The sequence below is a fragment of the Hylobates moloch genome, unplaced genomic scaffold (genome assembly GCF_009828535.3).
Source record: "Hylobates moloch isolate HMO894 unplaced genomic scaffold, HMol_V3 SCAFFOLD_5, whole genome shotgun sequence".
Lineage (NCBI taxonomy): Eukaryota > Metazoa > Chordata > Mammalia > Primates > Hylobatidae > Hylobates > Hylobates moloch.
Window position 1 is genome coordinate 61,410,615 of NW_026652280.1, and position 12,315 is coordinate 61,422,929.

The window sequence follows — 12,315 nt, forward strand, 5'->3', positions numbered from 1 at the left end:
TATATGCACCCAACACAGGAGCACCCAGATTCATAAAGCAAGTCCTTAGTGACCTACAAAGGGACTTAAACTCCCACACAGTAATAATGGGAGATTTTAACACCCCACTGTCAACATTAGACAGATCAATGAGACAGAAAGTTAACAAGGATATCCAGGAATTGAACTCAGCTCTGCACAAAGTGGACCTAATAGACATCTACAGAACTCTCCACCCCAAATCAACAGAACATACATTTTTTTCAGCACCACACCACACCTATTCCAAAACTGACCACATAGTTGGAAGTAAAGCTCTCCTCAGCAAATGTAAAAGAACAGAAATTATAACAAACTGTCTCTCAGACCACAGTGCAATCTAGACTAGAACTCAGGATTAAGAAACACACTGAAAACCGCTCAACTACGTAGAAACTGAACAACCTGCTCCTGAATGACTACTGGGTACATAACGAAATGAAGGCAGAAATAAAGATGTTCTTTGAAACCAACGAGAACAAAGACACAACATACCAGAATCTCTGGGACACATTCAAAGCAGTGTGTAGAGGGAAATTTATAGCACTAAATGCCCACAAGAGAAAGCAGGAAAGATCCAAAATTGACACCCTAACATCACAATTAAAAGAACTGGAAAAGCAAGAGCAAACACATTCAAAAGCTAGCAGAAGGCTAGAAATAACTAAAATCAGAGCAGAACTGAAGGAAATAGAGACACAAAAAACCCTTCAAAAAATTAATGAATCCAGGAGCTGGTTTTTTGAAAAGATCAACAAAATTGATAGACCGCTAGCAAGACTAATAAGAAAAGAGAGAAGAATCGAATAGATGCAATAAAAAATGAAAAAGGGGATATCACCACCGATCCCACAGAGATACAATCTACCAACAGAGAATACTACAAACACCTTTATGCAAATAAACTAGAAAATCTAGAAGAAATGGATAAATTCCTCGACAAATACACCCTCCCAAGACTAAACCAGGAAGAAGTTGAATCTCTGAATAGACCAATAACAGGCTCTGAAATTGTGGCAATAATCAATAGCTTACCAACCAAAAAGAGTCCAGGACCTGATGGATTCACAGCCGAATTCTACCAGAGGTACAAGGAGGAACTGGTACCATTTCTTCTGAAACTATTCCAATCAATAGAAAAAGAGGGAATCCTCCCTAACACATTTTATGAGGCCAGCATCGTCCTGATACCAAAGCCTGGCAGAGACACAATCAAAAAAGAGAATTTCAGACCAATATCCTTGATGAACATTGATGCAAAAGTCCTCAATAAAATACTGGCAAACCGAATCCAGCAGCACATCAAAAAGCTTATCCACCATGATCAAGTGGGCTTCATCCCTGGGATGCAAGGCTGGTTCAACATACGCAAATCAATAAATGTAATCCAGCATATAAACAGAACCAAAGACAAAAACCACATGATTATCTCAATAGATGCAGAAAAGGCCTTTGACAAAATTCAACAACCCTTCATGCTAAAAACTCTCAATAAATTAGGTATTGATGGAACGTATCTCAAAATCATAAGAGCTATCTATGACAAACCCACAGCCAATATCATACTGAATGGGCAAAAACTGGAAGCATTCCCTTTGAAAACTGGCACAAGACAGGGATGCCCTCTCTCACCACTCCTATTCAACATAGTGTTGGAAGTTCTGGCCAGGGCAATCAGGCAGGAGAAGGAAATAAAGGGTATTCAATTAGGAAAAGAGGAAGTCAAATTGTCCCTGTTTGCAGATGACATGATTGTATATCTAGAAAACCCCATCGTCTCAGCCCAAAATCTCCTTAAGCTGATTAGCAACTTCAGCAAAGTCTCAGGATACAAAATCAATGTACAAAAATCACAAGCATTCTTGTATACCAATCACAGACAAACAGAGAGCCAAATCATGAGTGAACTCCCATTCACAATTGCTTCAAAGAGATTAAGATACCTAGGAATCCAACTTACAAGGGATGTGAAGGACCTCTTCAAGGAGAACTACAAACCACTGGTCAATGAAATAAAAGAGGATACAAACAAATGGAAGAACATTCCAAGCTCATGGGTTGGAAGAATCAATATCGTGAAAATGGCCATACTGCCCAAGGTAATTTATAGATTCAATGCCATCCCCATCAAGCTACCAATGACTTTTCTTCACAGAATTGGAAAAAACTACTTTAAAGTTCATATGGAACCAAAAAAGAGCCCGCATCGCCAAGTCAGTTCTAAGCCAAAAGAACAAAGCTGGAGGCATCACGCTACCTGACTTCAAACTATACTACAAGGCTACAGTAACCAAAACAGCATGGTACTGGTACCACAACAGAGACATAGATCAATGGAACAGAACAGAGCCCTCAGAAATAATGCCACATATCTACAACTATCTGATCTTTGACAAACCTGACAAAAACAAGCAATGGGGAAAGGATTCCCTATTTAATAAATGGTGCTGGGAAAACTGGCTAGCTATATGTAGAAAGCTGAAACTGGATCCCTTCCTTACACCTTATATAAAAATTAATTCAAGATGGATTAAAGACTTACATGTTAGACCTAAAACCATAAAAACCCCAGAAGAAAACCTAGGCAATACCATTCAGGACATAGGCATGGGCAAGGACTTCATGTCTAAAACACCAAAAGCAATGGCAGCAAAAGCCAAAATTGACAAATGGGATCTAATTAAACTAAAGAACTTCTGCACAGCAAAAGAAACTACTATCAGAGTGAACAGGCAACCTACAAAACGGGAGAAAATTTTCGCAACCTAGTCATCTGACAAAGGGCTAATATCCAGAATCTACAATGAACTCAAACAAATTTACAAGAAAAAAACAACCCCATCAAAAAGTGGGCAAAGGACATGAACAGACACTTCTCAAAAGAAGACATTTATGCAGCCAAAAAACACATGCAAAAATGCTCATCATCACTGGCCATCAGAGAATTGCAAATCAAAACCACAATGAGATACCATCTCACACCAGTTAGAATGGCCATCATTCAAAAGTCAGGAAACAACAGGTGCTGCAGAGGATGTGGAGAAATAGGAACACTTTTACACTATTGGTGGGACTGTAAACTAGTTCAACCATTGTGGAAGTCAGTGTGGCGATTCCTCAGGGACTTAGAACTAGAAATACCATTTGACCCAGCCATCCCATTACTGGGTATATACCCAAAAGACTATAAATCATGCTGCTGTAAAGACACATGCACACGTATGTTTATTGCGGCACTATTCACAATAGCAAAGAGTTGGAACCAACCCAAATGTCCAACAACGATAGACTAGATTAAGAAAATGTGGCACATATACACCATGGAATACTATGCAGCCATAAAAAATGATGAGTTCATGTCCTTTGTAGGGACAGGGATGAAACTGGAAACCATCTTTCTCAGTAAACTATCACAAGGACAAAAAACCAAACACCGCATATTCTCATAGGTGGGAATTGAACAGTGAGAACATGTGGACACAGGAAGAGGAACATCACACTCCGGGGACTGTTGTGGGGTGGGGATAGGGGGAGGGACAGCGTTAGGAGATATACCTAATGCTAAATGACGAGTTAATGGGTGCAGCACACCAACATGGCACATGGATACATATGTAACAAACCTGCACATTGTGCACATGTACCCTAAAACCTAAAGTATAATAATAAACAAACAAACAAAAAATTCTTTTTTAAACATAAAAGTATAATGTACATGTATGAATGGATTCATATGTATTTTTTCTTATGTCTAGAAAATTACATCTTCTATTAAAAGATAATACTAAAATAAAACTTTCCCCTTTTTTAGTTATAATAATTACGGATCAGTACGGAAATCAGATTCAAGCATTTTCACCAAGTTCTTTATCTTCTTTGTCAATTGCTGGGGTTGGACTTGATAGCTCAAATTTGAAAACAACCTTTCAGGTATGGTTACTTTCTATACCATTTTGGTTTGGTTCATTCTATTGTTGTATGTGTAACAAAAAGTTTAGGAAAAACTAGTATAACAAAAAAGTTTCATTTTAGTTTTTAAATTGAAGAGGCCTAAAAGGCATTTAAAAAACTTGAAAAAGTTTGAACATATTCAGAAATAAACATAGAATGAGTATTTCTTGTGTTCCCATCATCTTCAACAGTCATCATTCTCCCCATACCATATCATTTTGAAGCAAATTCCAGACGTCATACCATTTTATCCGTAAAGATTGTGGTATATAGATTTTTTTGATAGCTTTTCATAGTAGCTGTTTAAATAAAATTTCTTGGTGTTTAAACCCTGTATTAACAGGATGATGAGGAGAAAAATCATTATAAAGGTTTGCAACTGTGCAGTTAATTCATGTTGGCTTAAAAAATAAAAACTCTGGTGGAATTCTCTCAGTTTAAAACAAACAAGCATGCTGTACTCTGCTTAGAGAAGTAAAGACAGCTTTAGGGAAAAGGACATGCTGGAGTTGGGTCTTCAAGGAACCTGCCAGTAGTAGTCCACAGTGGGTGAGAGAGAATATCTCTCAGGTCAAAGGGAAGTTAAATTTATTTAGATCATTGAATGCTTTTTAAAACTTTTCCTCCTTCGAGAGTCTCTATTACACTTTTTCTTAACAGGGCAGTCACAAAAATAACTTCCATGTTTCCCTTCTAACTAGAGTTTCTGTCTCCAGTAATCTATTCTGCTATTTTCTAATGTCGAGCATCATTTTCACTGCTGCAAAACTTTGATATTTTGTTCCCTCCACAATGATAAAATGTGCTCTTTGACTTTTAGGTTCTTCCATTTTCTAACTTCACCCTACAGGTAGATGAAATCAGAAAATAAATGTGCTCCTGTTATGAATAAACAATCCCTGCTTCCTGTCACTCTGCGCACAGGCTCCTAATTGCTCCTAAATTAAAACCTGTCTTCCTACGTCTTCAGTTATCTCTTCCACTAGATCAGTCCCACCAGCATGTAAACATGCTGGAATGTCTCTCATCTTAAACAAACAAAAGGAAAAATCCCTCTAGAAAAACCAGCAAAGCTTCCTTTGGCCCTGTATTCCTGTCCATCTACTGTCCTCCTCCATTTTATAGTAAAACTCCTTGGAAGAGTTGTATGTTTTCACGTCCTTTTCTGTCATTCTGTAGCAAGCCACTCTGATCATGTTTTTCTGCTCTGTTCTACCTGACCAAATCCAGGGGTCAATTTTCAGTTCTCATGCTACCCATTAGACCTATCAGCATGTTACATTCTACTGCATTGGAAATCCATTGCCTTAGTATGGCCTGTAATACCTATAGTATTCCACCCTACCATAATCTCACCCCTTTCTCTCTCCATAGCTCTTTACTGTCCAGCCAAGTAGACTTTTTTTCTACTTCTGTCTTTCTGTAATTGATGTATACTATCTTGGCTCATTTTCGGAATTGTGTGTTTAATTGTTTCTACCCATCTACAATTTGTAAGTGCAATTTCATTTCCGAGATTTGAAATAAAACCAGAACAACTTCCAACATGACTTTAAAAAGAAATCACCCCTTCAGAAGGGCTTTTGGTTCAGAAGGGCTATCAAATTTGGAACCCTAAGATAGACTTCACATATTTTGAACTTCAGTACATTTTACTAAGGAATATCTGTCTAATTTGTTTTCTGAATATTGAAAAATTCTTCTGTGCTTATTGGGCTTTTTGGAGAGATTAATTTTGATAATTTTACAGTGACTTTTTACATAAAATATTCTGTTCTACAGATCATTGTTTGAGAACATAAAACGTGAAGTTTTCTCTCTGATTTGTTTATTTAATTTTTCGAAACAGGATCTCACTCTTTTTCCCAGGCTGTAGTGCAGTGCAGTGGTGTGAATATGGCTCACCGTAACTTCGACCTCCTGGGCTCAAGTGATCCTCCCACCAGAGCCTCCCAACTAGCTGGGACTGTAGACACATGCCACTACACCTGGCTAATTTTAAAATTTTTTCGTAGAGATGGGGTCTTACTGTGTTGCCCAGGCTGGTCGTGAACTCCTGGGCTCAAGGGATCCTTCTGCCTTGGCCTCGTAAAGTGCTGGGATTATAGTCAGGAGCCACTGTGCCTGGCCTGATTTTAAAATTTTGGTGAAATATTGTTACAGCAGCCCAGAAACAAAAACAAATAAAATTTTGATGAAGTAGATTTGTACCTAGTAGAAATTTAAGATGAATTTAAGATGAATAAATGGGTCACCATTAAAATACGAATACTACAGTACTCACGCCATTGTGGAATCATTCAGTCATATTGCAAAGATTATAGGCTAGTTTCATTGATTCTCATTAATACGATGTGTTAGGCATTATTCTAAGTAATAGAGATTGAGTAGTGACAAAGCTCCTGCCCTTGTGGAAATTATCTTGTCATGGAGAGGACATGCAATAGATGAGAAATAAGAGGTAAGAAAAATGAAATAAGGAAAGGGATAGATAGTATGCCAATAAGTAAGGTGATCAGGGAAGAGCCTCTTATTAAGGTATCATGTACAGAAATCTAAAGAAAAACAGTGTGTATATCTGGTAAATAATGTTGCAAACAGAGGGAAAGAACAAGTATAAAAGCTATTCAGGTAGCAGAAAGGAGGAAGTATAAAGAAGAGGGAAATTAAGAAAAGATAAGATAAAGAGACATTGCCAGAACCTTTTAGATCCCCTACCCCTTGAAAGAAAAAAAATTCAGTTTCTCCTCTCTTGAAAATAAAATGTATGGCATGCCATTATTGCATGGGTGCAATTTATTTTCTGTCATGTTACCAAGAAACACATCTGTATGCCCATGGGTTAATGACAAAACATTTTATTTTGTTTTTCTGAACACTAAGTGATACCCCCTGTCTTTCTCAATAGGAAAACACACACAGTATAAGTGTAAGAGGCATCAAATTTATTCCAGGTCCTCCTGGAAATAAGGATCTTTGTTTTACTTGGCGCGAGTTTTCTGACTTTATTCGAGTGCAACTAATTTCTGGACCTCCTGCTAAACTTCTCCTTATAGACTGGCCAGAACTAAAGGAGGTAAGTCACTTCATGTCTTCACTGAAAGAATTTAGTATCACATGGCTTATTACTTTCAGATTGTCAGTGGATCAGAATAGATATATTTTGTTGCTGAAGTAACAACTAACAGTTGTTAACAGTAAAAATAACAAAAGAGCAAGGTAATGTGAGTCTTAATACTTTGTTATTTGATTCATCATTGTGTCCTCATTTGTTAAAAATAATGAGTGTAATAATTCAGATCTTAAAAACTACATTACAGAGGATTTCAAACATGCATAAAAATAAAAAGAATAGTGTAGCAAACTCCCATGTGCCAATTACCTAGTTTCTACGGTTACTGATTTTTGCCAATTTTGTTCTTTGTTCTCTTATACTAATCTAATAACTTTTTCCTGGAGTTTTAAAAAGCATATCTCAGACATCAAGTCATATCCATAAATACTTCAGTATGCCTTCCTATGCAAGTACTTAAATTTTAAATACTAATTTTGTAAATGTCTGTCAAATCTGTTGATTTCTTTTTACTGAAGTTTTAGAATTCTAATTTGATTGACAGACAAAAATTGTACATATTTATTGTGTACAGCATATTTTGAAATATGTATACATTGTGGAATGGCTAAATCAAGCTAATTAACACACATATCCACATACTTTTTTTGTGGTGAAAACATTTGAAATCTATTCTCTCAGCAGTTTTGAAGAATCATCTTGTCATGGAGAGGACATGCAATAGATGAAGCAGTTTTAAAGAATAGTAACATACTATTAACTGTAGTCATCATCATACAATAGATCTTTTGAACTTAATACTCGTAGCTGAAATTTTGTGTCCTTTGATGGAATTCTAGTTTTAAAATGTCCAGATTTTGGCATTTGCTTATGGAATAGCAGGGCTTTAATGGTTTGTTTGTTTGTTTGTTTGTTTTTGTTTTGAAAGAGTTTCACTCTTGTTACCCAGGCTGGAGTGTGGAGTGCATTGGCACGATCTTGGCTCACTGCAACCTCCACCTCCTGGGTTCAAGTGATTATCCTGCCTCAGCCTCCCAAGTAGCTGGGATTACAGGCATGTGCCACCATTCCCGGCTAATTTTGTATTTTAAATAAAGATAGAGTTTCACCTGTTGGCCATGGTTGGTCTCAAACTTCTGACCTCAGGCGATATGTCCGCCTTGGCCTCCTGAAGTGCTGGGATGACAGGCGTGAGCCACTGCACCCAGCCAGGACTTTAACTGTTGATGTGATAGCTAACTTTGAAACAATTTTTATTTTAAAAAATTAAAAAATTTATTTTTAATAGAGGCTGGGTTTCACCGTGTTGACCAAGCTGATCTTGAGCACCTGGGCCCAAGCGATTCTTCTGCCTCATTCTCCCAAAGTTCTGGGATTACAGGTGTGAGCCACCGTTCCCAGCCCACGTTTTCTGTAAAAGAAAATGAACTCACACAATCATGGTAGTAGGTGAATTTATCTTAGTAAAGGGGCAGGTCATCTAAGAAAGGTTAACATGCTCATGCCTTAGTTTGAGATTGCTCTTTTTCACTTGTGTGAGTTTAAAAAGCAGATAAAACTGGTTATGAGAGTGGGCTTCATAAAACACGGTTTTTAGAATAATAGTGTGACTAAAGGATTTTACTGAAAAGCCAGTGCATTTTTTTTTTCTGGGAGCATTTACAAAACATAAATTAACCCAGTTTTTTTTTTTTTTTTTTTTTGAGACGGAGTCTCGCTCTTTCACCCAGGCTGGAGTGCAGTGGCACGATCTCGGCTCACTGCAGGCTCCGCCCCCCGGGGTTCACACCATTCTCCTGCCTCAGCCTCCCAAGTGGCTGGGACTACAGGCGCCCACCACCATGCCCGGCTAATTTTGTTTTTGTATTTTTAGTAGAGACGGGGTTTCACCGTGTTAGCCAGGATGGTCTCGATCTCCTGACCTTGTGAGCTGCCCGCCTCGGTCTCCCAAAGTGCTGGGATTACAGGCGTGAGCCACCGCGCCCGGCAAATTAACCCACTTTTTATACCTACTGATGCCAATGAAGTATTTGTTGATTGACTATTACCTGAAACAGTTGTATGAAACAGTTTTAATGTGGAAAAAATCTGGACACGTTTGTCCTATGTCGTTTTGGGGGACAAATATAAAAAGTAATGGCAGCTTGTTAGCTCAAAAATTTATTATAAGAGTTATTTGTAGATCCATAATAATCCAGAAATTTAAAATAAAACATAAACTAATATATCAGTCTTTTGAGATATGGTTATATATAGATGAGGCTAGAAAAATGATTATTTGATATCTAATTTTTCCAAGTTTTCTAATTTAATTGCTGACCCACCTTCCCCTGATAGGATCTGTGCAGAGAGGAGGAACTGATATAATACATAAACATGATGAATAGAAAAATAGATGTGTATTAATAAATACATATATTATTCTTTATAAATGAGGGAACTGGCCAGGTGCAGTGGCTCATGCCTTGTAATCCCAACACTTTGAGAGACCAAGGTGGAAGAATTGCTTGAGCCCAGGAGTTCGAGACCAGGTGGGGCAACATAGTGAGAATTTGTTTCTGTAAAAAAGTAAAAAAAAAAAGGGGGGGACAAGTAAATGAGGAAATTGAAATTCTGAAATATTAACATGCCAGTATTAAAAAGTGACATTAAATGTGATATTAAAATGCTTGTGAACATTTGATTTTGGAAATTTGCTTTTTCTACTATTTTCTAGAAAACGTTATTATTAGCAGTTTGGACTACAAGTCATTTACTTAAAGATAACCTTTAAAAGTAGATAGGAGTCCTTTAAAAACTTAGACTGTCCTTTAAAGGTAGTTTGGGTAAACAGTTATTTGATTAGGAATGAAATACTGTATGTTTACATTTGGAAACTCAGCAGTTTTCAAAATTCAAGCTTTTTATAAACTTTGGCAGAGGGAACATGGCTGTAGCTGTGTAAACTTTATGGTAGAGGGACATAACTAAACCAATCTCAAGGGTCTTTGGTTTTTTTCATAATGTCCTATCTATAGCAAACTTAATTTTTCTTTCCATTTTCAGCAGCCTTTTCCCATAATCTGGTAACCAACTACCTCAGTTAAGAGTAGGGGGTAGAAGAAGCAGAAGGAACATTCTTGTTAGAGGAGAGGTGATAAATCAGTTTTTTTTGTTGTTGTCCTTTAGTTCCCTTCTATCTTTTGTAAACTTTTAAAATGTTGACCCAGAGGATTGGGCTTTTGTCAGGTATCTTGTTTAACACTGTGTTTCCTTTGATGTGCCCAATGTTAGTAGGTCAGTAGGCAGATTTCTAGAATTATACAGCTTTACATCCTAGCTAGGGAAACAGCAAGAAGCATTTTAAGTCAACAAGACAGTGTAGATCATCAGTGAATAGTCCTATTTAACCAAGGGCTAGAAAGCCATGTTACTGCTTTTAATGCACAATGGCAGAGAGCTGAACGTTGACTGAGGGAGAAGCTAAACTACAGATTGCCAATGCTAAATCTGAGAACCAAAGATAGGTTTCTGTTTCTGTTGAACACATTCTAGTACTTAACATAGCATTTGCATTGTATTAGATGTTATAAGTAATCTAAAGATGATTTCAAGTGGATGCTTAGGTTATATGCAAATACTGTGCAATTTTATATAAAAGAGTATCTGTAGCTTTTGGTATCCACTGGGGTCTAGAACCAATCTCCTGTGGATACTGAGGGAAGACTGTAATGTCGGGTGTTGGTTTTTCTTTTTTCAGATCATTTATCATTTCGATAAGAGGGTCACATGATTTAGTTGGCTTTCAAAAGTTCATTTTCATTGACCAGAGAAGCCATTTGCAAATAGAACAGAGATAAATTAAGTGATTGTTACACAAATATACAAGTAATTGCATTGTTTGGCCCATATATTTGAGTGTTTCTTAAAATATTTCTGTTCTTTTCAGTGCATTCCAGTGATTAATGGAAGAGATTTACAGAACCCTATTGTTGTTCAACTTTGTGATCAGTGGGATAATCCAGCACCGGTACAACACGTTAAAATAAGTCTTACAAAAGCTAGCAATTTAAAGGTAAGTTTTAAACTTCCTTACATCTTCATTTAAAATTCTGGATTTCATTTTCATGATAGTATCTTTCGCTGTCATATTACTTCTTTTCTAAAAAATGTATTTTACATAATCTTTATTATTGCTTAGTGTAAATAAACCTCAAATTTTTAAAATTATTTTGAGGAAGTAGCGTTTATATCTTACAGTAGTACAACAAGGGGCTAACATTGTACAGTTATGGCTGTTTTAGTGTTTCTTATATAGTGCTAGTAAAACTTGCATTTCAGATTAGGATGAATAAATAGATAATTAACACTGACAAAGTGAATGAAGACATATCACAGTGACCTACAGAATGGATTAAGGAACAGGCATTATTGGGAAACATACATGGTGAGGATAAACAAAAAAAGTCATGCAGGTACCTGTCCTCTACTTACCTTATGAAGAGCTACCAGATCCTGGGCAGAGCTACTGGAACATACTGGTATATTCTAGGGTGAGGCTTCTGCCCTTTATTGTTCTTTTTATGGAACAAGTATGAACATGGTCTTGTAAAGTTTGGGAACAGTCTTGACTACCAGAAAGTTCAAGATTAGGTATCATTTATTCCTATAAGTATTGAGAAGCTGCATGGGATCTAGTGGCTGGTACAAAGTTGGAGGCGCTCCTTCTAGGGGAAAGAGGAAAAGCTGCTAGTCTTTGCAAAGTTGTGTGTGCGTGTGTGTGTGTGTGTATAATTTTTTTTTTTTTTTTGAGACAGAGTCTCGCTCAACGCGCAGGCTGGAGTGCAATGGGGTGATCTTGGCTCACTGCAACCTCTGCCTCCCAGGTTCAAAGCGATTCTCCTGCCTCAGCCTCCTGAGTAGTTGGGATTACAGGCGTGTGCCATCATGCCCAGCTAATTTTTGTATTTTTCGTACATACGGGGTTTCACCGTGTTGGCCAGGCTGGTCTCAAACTCCTGACCTCGGGTGATCCACCTGCCTTGGCCTCCCAAAGTGCTGGGATTACAGGTGTGAGCCACTGCGCCTGGCCATAAAGTTGTATTTGTATACTGTCTCCTCTGTTTGTTGAAGGGAATTCATTGGTCCCAGCCAGGCTGTTGCTAGGCAAGCCAGAGGGAGTTGGGGTCATAGTCATACAATTTTGAGTATCCCTCCACATATAAAAAATAAATATAAATGTAATGGAGAAACCAGCTGATATTATGTAAAGATGATATTCTCTTGCAATTATT

General features: G+C 37.4%; 1 protein-coding gene across 3 annotated transcripts in view; it reads left to right on the plus strand.

The window, feature by feature from the left end:
• The window catches only part of SMCHD1 (structural maintenance of chromosomes flexible hinge domain containing 1), a 155,120-nt gene that overhangs the window by 85,377 nt on the left and 57,428 nt on the right, over window positions 1-12,315 (plus strand). For all 3 annotated transcript variants that reach the window (XR_009213508.1, XM_032152699.2, XM_058438574.1), the window contains 3 exons: window positions 3,830-3,948; window positions 6,878-7,045; window positions 10,971-11,096. Coding sequence is in view for 2 of the 3 variants with exons in the window: in XM_032152699.2 (XP_032008590.1) it covers window positions 3,830-3,948; window positions 6,878-7,045; window positions 10,971-11,096 (413 nt within the window). In the remaining variant the exon portion in view is untranslated. The remainder of the gene's footprint in view (window positions 1-3,829; window positions 3,949-6,877; window positions 7,046-10,970; window positions 11,097-12,315) is intronic.